The sequence below is a fragment of the Callithrix jacchus genome, chromosome 7 (assembly GCF_049354715.1).
Source record: "Callithrix jacchus isolate 240 chromosome 7, calJac240_pri, whole genome shotgun sequence".
Classification (NCBI taxonomy): Eukaryota; Metazoa; Chordata; class Mammalia; order Primates; family Cebidae; genus Callithrix; species Callithrix jacchus.
The window spans coordinates 107351258-107365773 of record NC_133508.1 but is presented as its reverse complement, the minus strand read 5'-3'; the positions used below and the strand labels follow the sequence as shown (position 1 = coordinate 107365773).

At 34.1% G+C, this 14516-nt stretch overlaps 1 protein-coding gene across 26 annotated transcripts in view; it reads right to left on the bottom strand.

Annotated features, from left to right (window-relative positions):
- LRRC7 (leucine rich repeat containing 7) overlaps positions 1-14516 on the bottom strand; it is a 597290-nt gene that overhangs the window by 29621 nt on the left and 553153 nt on the right. For all 26 annotated transcript variants that reach the window (XM_035251839.3, XM_078332210.1, XM_035251845.3 and 23 more), the window contains one exon: positions 5569-5661. In XM_035251839.3, the coding sequence (XP_035107730.3) occupies positions 5569-5661 (93 nt within the window). The remainder of the gene's footprint in view (positions 1-5568; positions 5662-14516) is intronic.

Genomic DNA, 14516 nt, shown 5'->3' with positions numbered 1-14516 from the left:
ATTAAAGAACTCATCTCACTTTTAATGTTCTCAAACAACCTACTGGCATTCAAGTTGCAATATGACTAAGATGTGTCTGAAGTAATCAGTTACGTTTATAAAATAATTTATGCTTGAAATTTATTTTTAAAAATCATTTTATATATAAAATAAAATCTGTTTCAGCTCCTTCCTAAATTTAGTCTGAAGTACAAAACAATTTGATCTCTATCCCTTCCTCCTGAATTTTATTTTCAGATAATGCATAAATGTTTCCAAATTACTTTGTCTTACATAATCGCTTGAAGTAGAACTAAAGATGGGACACATATATAAATTATATTACTTATAAAATAAATTTAGAAACATACACAATAAATCATATTTGTCTAATAGCTGCACAAAGTTAAGGAAATGTGCTAAAAGTAGTTTAATATTTATGTAGTAAATATACATCTTGTGCTATGAGGAATTTTAGACAAATGTGTTTGCTATTCTTGTTTTAGATATCCATGGAGAAAACCTGACAGGAAATAGGCATATGGTATGTACCTTTTTTACAAGGTAAAAGCACATCTTTAGCAAGCTTTTGTTTATGAATCACCCAATGTCATGAGGTCGAGAAAAACTGGAACAGTTTTCTTGTGGATTTTTGAACGTGTTGTTGCCACGCATGCATCTGAGTATCGTTATCCTTGGGTAAAAGTATTAAATAAAAGCTTTCATTCTACATGTCTAAGAGTCCTTTTTTTCCTAATCATCTAAAAACTTTTATTTGATATGATATCCATATCCACACCAAAAAGATGGAGTGAAAAGAAGAAGAGGGCTTAAGTCTTGTTGCAGGATGTTTGGGTATCTGGAGGCAAAATTTAAATGTAACATAAATAATTTAGAGTCATTTATTCCGAAATTCTAGGACATTTATTTAGAATTTATTGGTGATTATAGTTTACATTTTCAATGCTCCTAATATTCTTTCCATGGCTTGGAATTTTACCTGTACCACAGGCAAATTAAGACATTTAAAAAAAAAACCATGAATTTGTCTTTTTCTGTCGTTTCTGTGGCTACATTTAGATGGTCCTACTTGGTGGAAATATGGGTGAGCTCTCTGGCATCTACTGAGCTTAGGCACTTATGACTGTTTTCCACACAACGGTGGATGCGGAGAATAACTGATTATCTGGCCCCAGTGCCCCAGTATGTATGTTTGCTGCTGTCAGGCCCTGTGAGGATGAGCTGAATCCATAAAACAGCTTTCATTTTGATACTATGACTAGACAGTTGTTTATGGGACTGTTCAGCGCAACACCTTTACACCATATAGAGAAAGGGGCTATGAGTCTTCTTTAATGTCTAAGATCCAGGAGCTTAGTCTTTCTTCCCTCAGATGGAGCAAGGAAGAATATGAATCCCTGAATGATGGTTTTGTGAATGCATAATTAAAAATTATCATATTTGCAGAGTCCTGGGTTGCCTTATAAAATATTACAACAGCATGCTATCAGTCATCTATTAATGTAGTTTCCTTTTTCTAACAACATCCTGTGGAAATTATACTGCTAAATTCATTAAATTTTGTAATCAGAAATTATTATTTTATGGGTGCTTACATACAAGCAAAGAATATTGTGGCTTGTTCCATTGGCAGGATCGCCACTGTAATGACACCTTAGTCCACATATATATAATTGCTTAGCAGTCTTCTCTGTACAGTATGCTCCTAATTATTTAGATTCAATAGAGAATACATGCTGACTCCTAAGGACTTGTTGAAGCAAATATCTAGACTACGACTAATTAGAGGGCTCTATAATACTCTCAGTCTTAGAATATCATATTAGTCTCAACTCTACAGGGTATAAATTTGTCATGTGTCTCTTCTGCTAAGTGACATTTGCAGATGGAGGCATGTATTATAATACTTATTTTGAAAAGCATTTGGAGTCAGCTCAATTTGGTTTCAAATCTTGTCTGCCACAGATCAGCTAAATGATCTTGGGCAAGTTAATTAACCCCTCTGGACCTTAGTAAAATGGGAAATAATAATACTACTCAACTAACAGAAATTGTTATGAAGATCACATAAATTCATATATATAAAGAACCTAATACAGTGCCCATCATGTTGTATATACTCAATAAAAGGCTATTATTTTTATTGGTTTATTATCAGATTGTTGGCTTGAAATCTTTCATCTCTCTGCAGCATCTTGACAACTTGACAGCAATGTTTCTTTATTGTAATAAACTAAATCATGGCTTTCATACACTTCATTGAGAGGACAGAGGCAACTATTACACAGTGCTCTTTCCATCCAGTGTTCTACTGCTTTCTCTTTCCAAGTGTGGAAAAGCAGTTTCTGCCTTACAGTAAACACGGAAATAATGAGTTCTATTATTTTTTTTAACTACTAAACGTTCTGACAATATCAACTGCAAGGCTAATTGTGCTCAATCCTTTTAACTGGAGGAGACAATATTTGATCAAGACCACCTTGGATCTTGAAGGGGAGTTAAGTTTGCTAGATGAGTGTTCTAAATGCTCAAAGTCTGGTTAAAATATTCCCTCGTATTTGGCTTAATCCTGATTCCTCCATGTTAACTTTGGGGCTGCCCTAAGTGTTTTTCTGCAACAATCTCACACTACCCAGAACTTAGATCAGAACAGCTGCCAGACCAAATAATATAGTTCACTTTTGCCTCAGTTGCAACTCTAAGCGTTTTGTCTTTCCCTATCTGACTGTAATCATTTTGGATGCTGTCTCACATTGATCCTCGACATTTCCCTGAAACTAATTTCCATCGACAATAATGAAGAGAATGAAATAAATGTATTAATTACTTCGGTACAGAAATTTCTCAGTACCTCTAAGACATTCAGAGATGTTCTTGGATACTTAGAATTTTGAGCAGCAAAACATTCAAACATCCATGAACAGAAAGTAAAATAATATAGTGTATTTCTGAGAATATTCCTAATCAATGACTTATTTATTTGAAGAAAGTATGTATCATATTAAAGTTTAAACTTTTGCATTACTAGATTTCTTATAAGTCTACCTCAGGCAGTATTTGTTGAATTTAATCATCTGTTTAACTTGGTTCCTCTTACTTCCATCTGTAAATCAGCCATTTCATGAAAAACCAATCTGTTTTTCTACATTTTCATTTTCTTACTGTTTAATATTTTTGGGTAGTTTCAGGCACTGGGTTCAGCAAGTGTTTTACACAACACTTTAGGAATAGGGCACTAGGGCTAAAAAAAAATTGAATTTTCAATAGATCAATCCCTTTCTTGTGAATGGACTAAATTCTTGTGTAAATTGTAAGAGTCAATGTCTTTAGATCCTCTGAACAGTTAACCAGTGTCCACATATGTTTGGCATGCCACCAAAACTGGTCAATAAATGAAAGGAAGTATTGAGATTCTTCTGTAGATTTGGAACTCCTAGTTGCTCCCACCAATTTCATAATAATAGAGATTGACTTTTCAGCTTATGAATGATTTTAGAGTGTAATCAGACAAAGAAAAGTACTTTTGAGGGGAAATCTTTCAATGGACACATTATACAATTCAAGTGCTGTATCTGTTACATTTATCCAAAAGAGCAAATTACAGGATCACAGACATAGTTCAGTCTTGCTAGAGTCATCAAAATGTTACATGTGAGAAATTAAACGAATAGCTATAAAGTGTTCTTATTCATCATAATGGAAGAATTGCAGGCAATGATTTGAAAGCCTCAGATATAGTCTCTTTCAGTTGAAAACAGCAGAAATGCAACAGTATTGTGAATCTTGACTAACAACCTATTCATCCTTAATTAAAAATTTTTTTACCCATTACCTTCCAAATATATATTGAAAAGATTTATATGCTGGTGAGAAATAACAGAAAAAGTGGCTTGAATTTCAACTATCCTAAGAATCATAAGGTTATTAACTTTTCATTGAAATAATTTATGAAAGATATAAAATGAGAGAGAAAAAGAGGAGTCAAGATAAGACATGATTTGAGGTTTTCAAAAATGCCATCATATGTCTGATAATTTTGAACTTTTATGCTTTTTGTTTTAAGATGTATTAATAATTTATTAAAATTAAGTAAATGGTCTGGCAAAGCCATGAAAATTTTAATTATAATAAATCAATGGTATCCTCAATATCATTTCAAAATGTAAATATACTCGTTACTTATAAACAGATGTTTCTAATTGGCATTCCCCTAATTATAAGACTGCCTCATACACACTCCTTTTATATGAGTAGCTGTTCCAGCCGGTTGACCAAAGGAGCTTCCATCCATGGTCACTGGAGATTTTCGTCTGGTCTCTTCCTTCCTAATGTAAATGATAGGAATATTGCAAACAACCCTTTTTCCTGACCTTCATAAAGGAAAAGAAGAAGGGTAGGAAGAGTATAAGAAACAAGATTACTGGGAAGAAGGGGAGGAGAATATGGTATTAAAGCCTTTGTTTTGGGCTACAGAAAGGTCCAGAGTAACAGCATCTCAGGTTTTACAGAAATAGGTCTTATAATCAGAAATTAATCTATAGGTTTTTATAATTGTGATGAGTTGACAGGGTGTGGACCAGGTTGTGACTCAAAGGTAAGTACAGAGCCTGTGAAGGATTTATTCATATTTAATTTTTGTCTTTCCTTTTTTTTTGTTTTTTCTTTTTTTAGCTTCCTCAGGTTGAATAATTTTTGTCTTTCTTTATCATTCTAAAGTTTTATGCAGTCACTTAATGCAATTTGATGAGCTCAAAAGTAGATAGCTTCAATTATCATTGAATAATTACTAATTGATTCAAAGCTGAGACTATTAAACACTAATGGTAGCAGGGCAGGTTTTATAGCTCCAGGTAAACATTTAAAAAATAAAAAATCAGATGGTCCATGTCGGAGTCAGGCAGGTGACATGTGAGCACAGGCAACATCTTGAATGTCCAGGAAATGGCTGAGGTTAGAGTTGGGGTGCTTTAATTCCATAGTTTGACAAGCAGGAGTAAGAATGAGAGGAAGACCTAATTCTTCTGCTAATGCTACCTGATTTTCTCATAGGAAATTTGTCTTCTGTGGTTTCTCAATTCTACAATTCTATTTGCAAAATTCCTTACATGCTTGATGAATCTAAGTGATGGCAGTCAGCTTGCCTTTGCATTGAATTACTATATAATCATTCTGCTACTGTGAGAAAACAATTTCCTAAATAATAAATAAGTGACTTACAAGTTAACTTTTAAAAACAACCTGTTAGAAACTGCCTGTATACCTTTCTTTAAATATATATACAACTGTGAAGCCAGAAACAAAAACAAAACACAAAGCGTCTCCACAAAAATACAAAAAAAAATTGTCTTTTAAATAGAATGTTTAGACACTATTTGCGTCTTATTCTTAGTATTTGTCAAGCGCACTAGTAAATACTTTTATCCCTGCGCTGAAAAAGTTTCTAATTGGCTTCAGAGTTAGCTAGCTCATGAAAGCACAGCAAAACACTTGAATTTTTTTCTAACCTTTGTTACTGTAGGAGACAGTATTTTTCTAATTAAAATTGTCAACAAGATATTCTTTTCTTACCTTGTCAGAAGGTTTGAATGGATTTCCTTGTCCACTGATTCCACCACTGATACTAAATCCAAGGCCAGGATTCTTTTCTATTCTCACACAAAACTATGTAAACAAGATATAAAAAGTAAGTAAATAGCTGTCAAAGCTAAATATTTTCAAATAATTGTATTTCAGTAGAAAAGATTCACAATTCACTTGAGTTCTTAGGGTTAGTCTATGTTGACTTGATACAAAAAAGAGTATCAACTTTGACAAAATGTTTAATGTTTCGATATACACATCAGTTATGATGGAAACTGGCTTGAAATTACCTGGGCAAGACAATATTAGCAAGTACTCATTTGTTACCATGTGCAGGACTAAATTTTGATTAGCCATTTTTAAAAATTAAAAGTTTTATAAACACTTAAAATACTGTGCATTATTTTAGCTATCGACCATAAATACATTCAGATTGATTAGAAAGGACTGCTGAGTAAGTGAAACAAAATTTTAAAATGTAGACTGAGAGAATACATGGCTATTTAAATGAATTGTGCCTGCTTTGTAGTAGAGTAGAATAATTCATCTGCTTGTTAGATAATTCTTTGTTTAAACATATTAGATCTTTTAGTTTGAGAAAGTAGCCACAGCTTATGTAAATGTGAGAAAAAGAAGAATGAAATGCTCAGTGAAGAGTTTCTAGTCTAGTAGCAGCTCCTGGAGTAGAAGTTAGGCACTTTAGAAGGAAGAGAACAGTGTGGTAGGGCCTAGTGAAAGAGGTCAACAATGTGGAGACATTGCTGGGGAAAGAGAATGGCCATTAAACATTTAGGACTGTGAAGGCAAACATTCTAACGTTCTGTGTTATGTTACCTCCCCAATACCCCAAATCATCAAAAAAAAAAAAAAAGTCCATTAAACATGAAAACCTTTGTTTTTATAGTGATATGGGGAAATGATGGCATTAGGAGGAGGGTCCGCTATGGGATAAGCCTGTAGTAAAAATGACAGCAATTACAGAAGTTAATAAAAAGAGTGTAGATCAAGAACTCAGCAGAAATGACATCAGTACCAGGGATGACCTAGAGAAACTCTAACAAACCTAAGAATTTCTGGAGAACCTGAGCAGGAGATGTGTGTGTGTGGGCTATGGGGAAAATGTTAGCTCTCTAGGTAAGGTGGGACAGGGTGATCCCAGATAAATAAAAGACTTTGGACCAAGAGGCAGTATACATTAGTTACATGAAGAAAAATCACTTTAATGACCAATGATGATGAGCATTATTTCATATGTTTGTTGGCCTCATGTATGTCTTCTTTTGTAAAGTGTCTGTTCATATCCTTTGCCACGTGTGTACCTGTGCAACTATCTTGCATGTTCTTCACATGTACCCAAAAACCTAAAATGCAATTAAAAAAAGAAAAATCACTTTATAACTTTATTATTTATTTACTTATTTTAGAGACAAGGTTGTACTCTGTCACCCAGGCTGTAGTGCGGTGTTGCAATCAGCTCACTGCAGCCTTGAACTCCTGGGCTCAAAGGATCCTCCTGCCTCAGCCTTCCAAGTAGCTGAGACTTACACGTCTATGCCACCATGCCTGGATAATTTTAGTTTCTTACTTTTTGTAGAGATAGAGACTTGCTGTGTTGCTCAGGTTGGTTTCAAACTACTGTCCTCAAGTGATTCTCCCACCTTGGCCTACCAAAGCACTGGGATCACAACTGTGAGCCTCTGAGCCCAGCTCTTTTACAACTTTTAAGTACAGAGTAAGTATTAAAATTAGGTGAACCAAGTGTTACCAAAGGTTAGCACACAAAATATTAATAGAGTTAAGAAAAAAAATAAGATGGCGTTCTTTAGCATATATTTTGTATTTATATAACCACATACTGGATTCTACTGGACTGTGATTGCAAACATTTGCTTTCTTAAGTAGCCCATTTTTCCCCCCAGCATTCTTGTTTAGCCTATTAATTTGCTTATGGCAAATGTAAATGCCCAAACACTCTTTATATTTTTATTATTGTGAAGGTGTCTTCAATCCCTATCTCTTAGTTCAAGGCAAAGTGAGTCCTATCTCTGACTTAATTAGCATACATTATCATTGGAGCCTGGATCAATTGGGTTTGTCTGTTTAATAATCCTATATTTAATTCACTGTCATATTTAATAATAATAAATATGTTTATTAGATAGTTCATTTGTAACACAAGGATGAAAAACTATGCACTAATATGATTTTTATGCAGAGTCATTAATGAGTAGTTTCTAAATTACAAGTAAATGCAAATACTATAAGTATCATCCCATGTTTTATTTTAAAGATGTGTAATTAAAACTTTTCCTTCAATTGAGCTAGATTTGTTAAAACTAGTTATCATAAGTAGTAGAATTTACAGTTCATAATAATTTGTATTTTTATATGGCTCACAGTTTATGAATATAAACTTATAATAGCCTGATGTAGCTGGAAGAAATATTTTAGCTTTATTCAATATGCTAGTCGATCTTTTTATTATTATTAATTAGAAAATGAGAAGAAAGCAACCAATGTGATTAAAACATTTTTCTTTTGTGTTTTCCACGTTACTATGCATTCCAATTACATTATTTAAAATTGGGGTTATGTCTTTCTAAGGTGAACATTTCATATTGCACAACATAATATGTGGAAGGTATATGCACTTCTGGCTTTCTCCAGGCCACTATAAAACTCAAAGGAAACAAATATAACAGGTTTAACTTACAAAGTAAATTGCTAAGAGTAGTTTCTAATTGTTCTCTTTCAAGGTAGTGACTATATCTATTTTATATTATTGCACATCAAAAAGGCATTAAATATCTAAGAGAAACAAATTTTACATGTGCCAAGTGTATGAAGAACTGCCTCAATATATTTTTTTAATAATAGAAATAATAAAGATGACAGTGTAGTTTTATAAATGTGAAAAACAAGCATAAATTCTGATCTGAAGCTAGACTGCTCTTGGGCATGCTAAGGTATGGCTAATAGGTTGTGTTGTGACTACTGGGTCTCATAAAGTATGTCAGAGAGAGTATTCCTCTCACATATAAGGAGTTCTGCCTGCCTGCTAAGGCCCAAAGAAGCCATAAAATGGAAGAGGACAAAATATCTTAGATCCAAAAAGCAGTCTGAAACTAAAGAGGATCAGCAAAAAGGAAATGTGGTGTTCTAGTAAAAGATCAGGTCTAGGAAGCTAATAAATAGCCTATTTAATAAGAACCAGTATTTTAATTTTCTTTTTATTTATTTCTTATTTTTTTGAGATTGGGTCTTGCTGTTGCTCAGGTTGGAGTGCAGTGGTGTGATCTTGGCTCACTGCAGCCTCTGCCTCCCATGTTCAAGTGATCCTCCCATCTTAGTCTTTGGAGTAGCTGGGACTACTGGCATGTGTCACCATGCTTGGTTAATTTTTAAATTTTCTTTGCAGAGATGAGGTCTCATGCTATTGCTCAGGCTGGTCTTGAACTCCTGGGCTCAAGCGATCCTCCCATCTCGGCCTTCCAAAGTGCTGGGATGATAGTCATGAGTCATGGTACCCGCCTCAGTTTTCTTTTAAGAGACTTCTTGAAATACGAATTTTTTGACTGAAAACATATGCAGTAATAGTACAATCAGTGGGCTTTCAGAGTCTGCCTCCATAATTTTACTTACTTGATACTTCCAGTCTGTGTTAATCTTACTCTAATTACAATACTGGGTCTTATTTTGGAAAGGCTTTTGTGATAAAATGGATAGTTACAAAAATTAGCTTGGCATGGTGGTGCACACCTATAGTCCTAGATACTCAGGAGGCTGAGGTGGGAGGATCACTTGAGACCAGGGGTTTGAAGCTGCAGTGAGCTATGATTGCGCCACTGCATTCCAGCCTGGGTGAGCCCTTTCAGTTAAATAAATAAGTAAATAAATAAATAAGAAAGAATAAAGGCTAAAATTCTCCCTGCCTGCCTTAATAAAGAGGATATAATGACTCCTTGTTAAAACACATGATGAGTTTTAGAAGGATTGCCAGTTATGCAGAGTGCCTCAATTATCAATGACTTTGGAATAAACCACTCTGAGAAATTATTATAGCTTTGAAAATAACTGTTTCGGAAATCATGATTTATGACTCTATTCCACAAACAATTATTGATTCCCTACTACGTACCAGGCAAATAAAAACATCTTTGACCTCATAGAACTTACATTCTAATGAGGAAGATAGAAACATAAACAACAAACAAGTAATTTCAGATAGTGGGATGAGCTGTGGAAAACAGGAAGAGAGGGAGTAGAGAATGATTGAGAGGGATCGAGAAGCTATTCTACTTATTTATTTCAAGTTTATTCTTGCCTGAGGAAAGAGTTATTTTAGATAGAGAAGGTAAAAAAGGCCTCTCCAAGCATGTCACATTTGAGCAGAAATGTGAATGATGTCAAGGATCAAGCAAGGAACAATAAGAAAAATGAAAAACTATCCCAAGCAAAGGGAATAGCAATTGTAAATGCCCTAAAGATGGACTGGTCTTTGTGAAGTCACGGAACAACAAGATGACATAGGATGGACATATAGATCAATTTAATAGAATTGAGAGTCCAAAATAAATACTAACATTTATAGTCAGACAATTTTGACAAAGGGTCAATGTAATTCAGTGGGAGAAAGCAGTCTTTCAACAAATGGTGCTGGGACAAGATACTCACATGCAGAAGAATGAATCTGTACTCATATTTTACACCATAGACAAAAGTTATGTAAAGTAAAACAGAGGCTGAAACATAAGACCTAGATTATAAAACTCTTTGATTAAAATACAAAAGGAGTAAAGTTTGTCACCTTAGATTAGGCAATGATTCTTAGATATGAAACCAAAGATGATATAAGAGATTGATATGTTGGATTTCATCAAAACTAAAAACCTTTGTGCTTCAAAGAAGACCATACATAATGAAAAGAAAACCCACAAAATGAGAGAAAATATTTGCAAATGATATATCTGATTAGGGTTGTATATCCAGAATATATAGATAACATTTACAATTTAATAATAAAAAGACATCCAAATTAAAAAAATAGGCAAAATATTTTTATGGACATTTCTCCAAAGAAGATATACAAACATGCAAAAAGGATATAAAAATATACTCAATATCATTGGTCATTAGAGAAATGTGAATCAAAATGACAATGACATACTAATGAACAGGATGGTTATAATACAAAAGACAGACAATAACAAGTATAGGTAAGGATGTGGAAAAAGTGGAACCCTCATTCACTGATGCTCAGAATGTAATATGTTGTAACTACCTTTAGAAAAGAGCCTGATAGTTCCTCAAAATGCTAAACATAATTACTATATGACTCAGCCATTTCACTTCTACCCATCTACCCAAGAAAAATGAAAACATATATCTATACACAAATTTGTACATTAATGTTCATAGCAGCATATTCTTAATAGCCAAAAAGTAGAAGCAACCCAAATGTCCATCAACCATCAACTGATAAATGCATAAGAAAAATGTGGTATATCTATACAATGGAATATTATTTAGCAATGACAAAGAATGAAATACTGAGACATGCTAAACTCAGTTTTTTATATTAAGTGGAAGGAGAAAATAATAAAAATACATGTATTATATGATCTCATTCATATTAATTGTCCAGAATAGGCAAACATATACAGACAGAAAATAGATGGGTAGTTGTCTAGGGCTGGAGGGAGTATGGAGAGTATCTGCTCACTTTGCATTGCAAAGTTTCTTTCTGAATGATGAAAATGTTGTAAAGTCATATTATAGTGATAGTCACACAACTGTAAAAATGTAATAAAAACAATAAATTATACACTTCAAGCAGGTGAACTTTATTGTATATGTTATATCAATAAAGCTGTTAAAAAACAAGGTCAGCATGACAGAGCTAAGGAAAGAATAGTAGGAGAGGCAGGTGGGGCCAGATCTGTAGGGACACTATGCCATAGTAAGGGTTTAAAATTTATTCAGAAATTTTGAAAGCCACTAGAGTATTTTAAGAGAAAGAAGAATGTGATATGATTTATGTTTTTTTTTTTGAAGATCACTCTAGTAGTGGAGAATAGACAAAAGGGAGATAAACTGGAAGAAGAGAAAGCAATATGAAAGCTTTTGAAGTAGTTGGGGTGGGTTATGCCCAACTAAGATGGTAGCTGTGTGGGTGGTGAGAAGTGATGGGTTCAAGACATATTTTGATGAAATTGCTGTGAATTGAGTGTAGGCTGTGAGAAAGGGAAATCAAGGATCTTGGGTCATATCAAAAGGGTGATAGGCCAATAACTGAAATGGGGAAGTCTAGAAGGGAAGTAGGTTTGGTAGAGGTAGCAGCATGTAGAGGTTTTTTTAAAACCATGCTAAGTTTAACAAACTCGTCAGACATCCAGGTTGAGATGTCAAGGAGCTAATTGCATATAGACATCTGGAGTGAAGGAGTGAGACCAAGGCTGGGAATACAAATTTTGGAATCACTCAGCCTAGAACTGAATCCAGGGGAGAGTGTGGATAGATGAGAAGAGTCAAATCCTAAGCAGTGGATCACTCCAACATTTAGAGGTTAAGGACAGAAGAGGAACCAACAAAGAAACCAGAAAATAATGGCTGATGTAGTAAGAGGAAAATCAATAGAATTATGGCAGCCAAGTGAAGAAAACGTTTCAAGAAAAAAGTCAAACCACATGGCTGAGAGGTCAAATAAGATAAGGATAGAGATTTGACTATAGAACTTGACAGAAGCAGAGAGAATGGTTCATGGTATGTAAATTAAACTTGAAATTAAAGTTGCTGCTTCTTTTAGCTCCTGGTTTTATGGGTTATTATATAACAGCAGTTTTATGATAAAGCTATCCAATAATAAGCTATTATAATTTTTCATTTTTACTTATGTGCATTACTAAGTCATACAAAACTTCTCTGGATTTTCCAAATTTCTCATAAAGCCTGTGAAATAGGCTCAAAAAGGAAACAGTAATTATAAAAATGTATACATGTTAATATTCAAGGATAATTATTATTTTTTGAAATACTAATCCTATTTTCAAATCTTTTTGTGTTGTGAATGAAAGATTCAAGTCCAGCTCAAATCCCTAGTTAAATCTTTCAAAAAGATATACTGGTCAGCTGGGTGCAGTGGCTCACGCCTGTAATCCCAGCACTTTGGGAGACTGAGGTGGGTGGATCACTTGAGCCTAGGAGTTCAAGACCAGCCTTGCCAACATTGTGAAACTCCATCTCTACCAAAAATACCAAAATTAGCAGGGTGTGGTGGAGCATGCTGTAATCCCAGCTACTCGGGAAGCTAAAGCAAGAGAATTGCTTGAACCCAGGAGGTGGAGGCTGCAGTGAGATTGCCCCACTGCACTCCAGCCTGGGGTGACAAAGGCTCTGTCTCCAAAAAAAAAAAAAGAGGTACTGGTGTCAAGATTGATGAATAAAATCCCCTGATGTAGCATTTTCTAGGTATTTCAGAAAAAATTAGCTGGTTCTGTATGTATCTAGGAAACAGAAACTGAAGTGCCTTTTTAGTCTGGAAATAAATTTTTAAGATTATTCATTTTATTTCCTTCATTTTGACTTAAGAAAACCAATGAGGTAATACATATTTGATGCAATACTGAAATAAATCTTTTTATTCCTACTGCAATGTTTACTGCCTTTTACCATGTGACTGCAGACAACTTGTAAAGTCAATTGATAGAATTTGTGATGTTGAGTTATACATTCTTTGTGTTAAACTATGAATTATGAATTCAGAGTTGAAACATTATTCTGATGACTGGAAAACAAAATTCTATGGGGAAATATTCACAAATAGCAATTCTTTAAGTGGGGACAGGATAAGGTATAGGATGTCCCAGAAATCATTTGAGTAAATAACATATATTAAAACCACATTAATACCTATTTTACAACTACCTTTATTAAACTATTCCCTTTTAATTTAAAAATTTCTAATTTAAATAAAATAAATCTCTCCAAATTTTTCTTCTTCCATTACTCAGCAGAATGTAGTTTTCTTCACCTGCATACAATAAACAAAGTCCTAACCTGGAACTCTTGAGTGTTCTTTGGATAGCTGACCAGAGCATCTAATACAAAGAAATGTCTCTCAACTAACTGTTTTATGTATTCCACATAATATTAAGTATTAAAATGATTTCTTCCAGGATAGACTACAGCATCCCTTTGTGAGTAGGTTTTGGAACTTTTGCCCCTTAAATATGATGGATGTATATCATTTTTTCTTTGTCTGAGGCTGATTCTAATGTGAGCTTACAAGTTCTCTTTCAGGCACAAACTTTAGTTCACATGTATACTTGCAGGCACTGGCAGGAGGCAGCCATGGAGCTCCTGATATCCTGATGTGTTAGGTTCGTTGGGCTTCTGCCATTTTGATATGTTAGGGAGGTCCTCTTGTCTAGGGCAGACATGAAGTGAAGGGTGTACTTTTCAACTGCCTTTCTCTTCCGATGTGAATTTACTCTTGACTTGTGCTTGGCTATAGTATAGCAGGCTGCAGCAAGTAATGTGGTAGACTCATGAGACTGCATTCTAACCCCAGCGCAGCTTCTAAATTGTGTGATCACAGGCAAGACATTTAATGTCTCTTAGTCTTAGTTTTCTAGTCTATAAAATGGAAAATGTTCTATCAATATCACAGCATTATCAATTAAATTAAATCAGTGAATACATAGAAGGGTTTTTGAAAGGTTTGAAGCATTATGCTGATGTGTTTCCCTCTTATTTCTGCTTTGGCATCTATATTATCTATTTATTTAAATATACTCTGTCTTGTACATTTATAAAAGGGAAAAAACAAAGTTGATGTTAGTTTCTTTTAAAAATATCCAGCAGCTTATGGGCAACTTATGTATGCTTTTAAATAGTGATATTGTCAATATATTATTCAGCTGATAAATTGTTGAGCT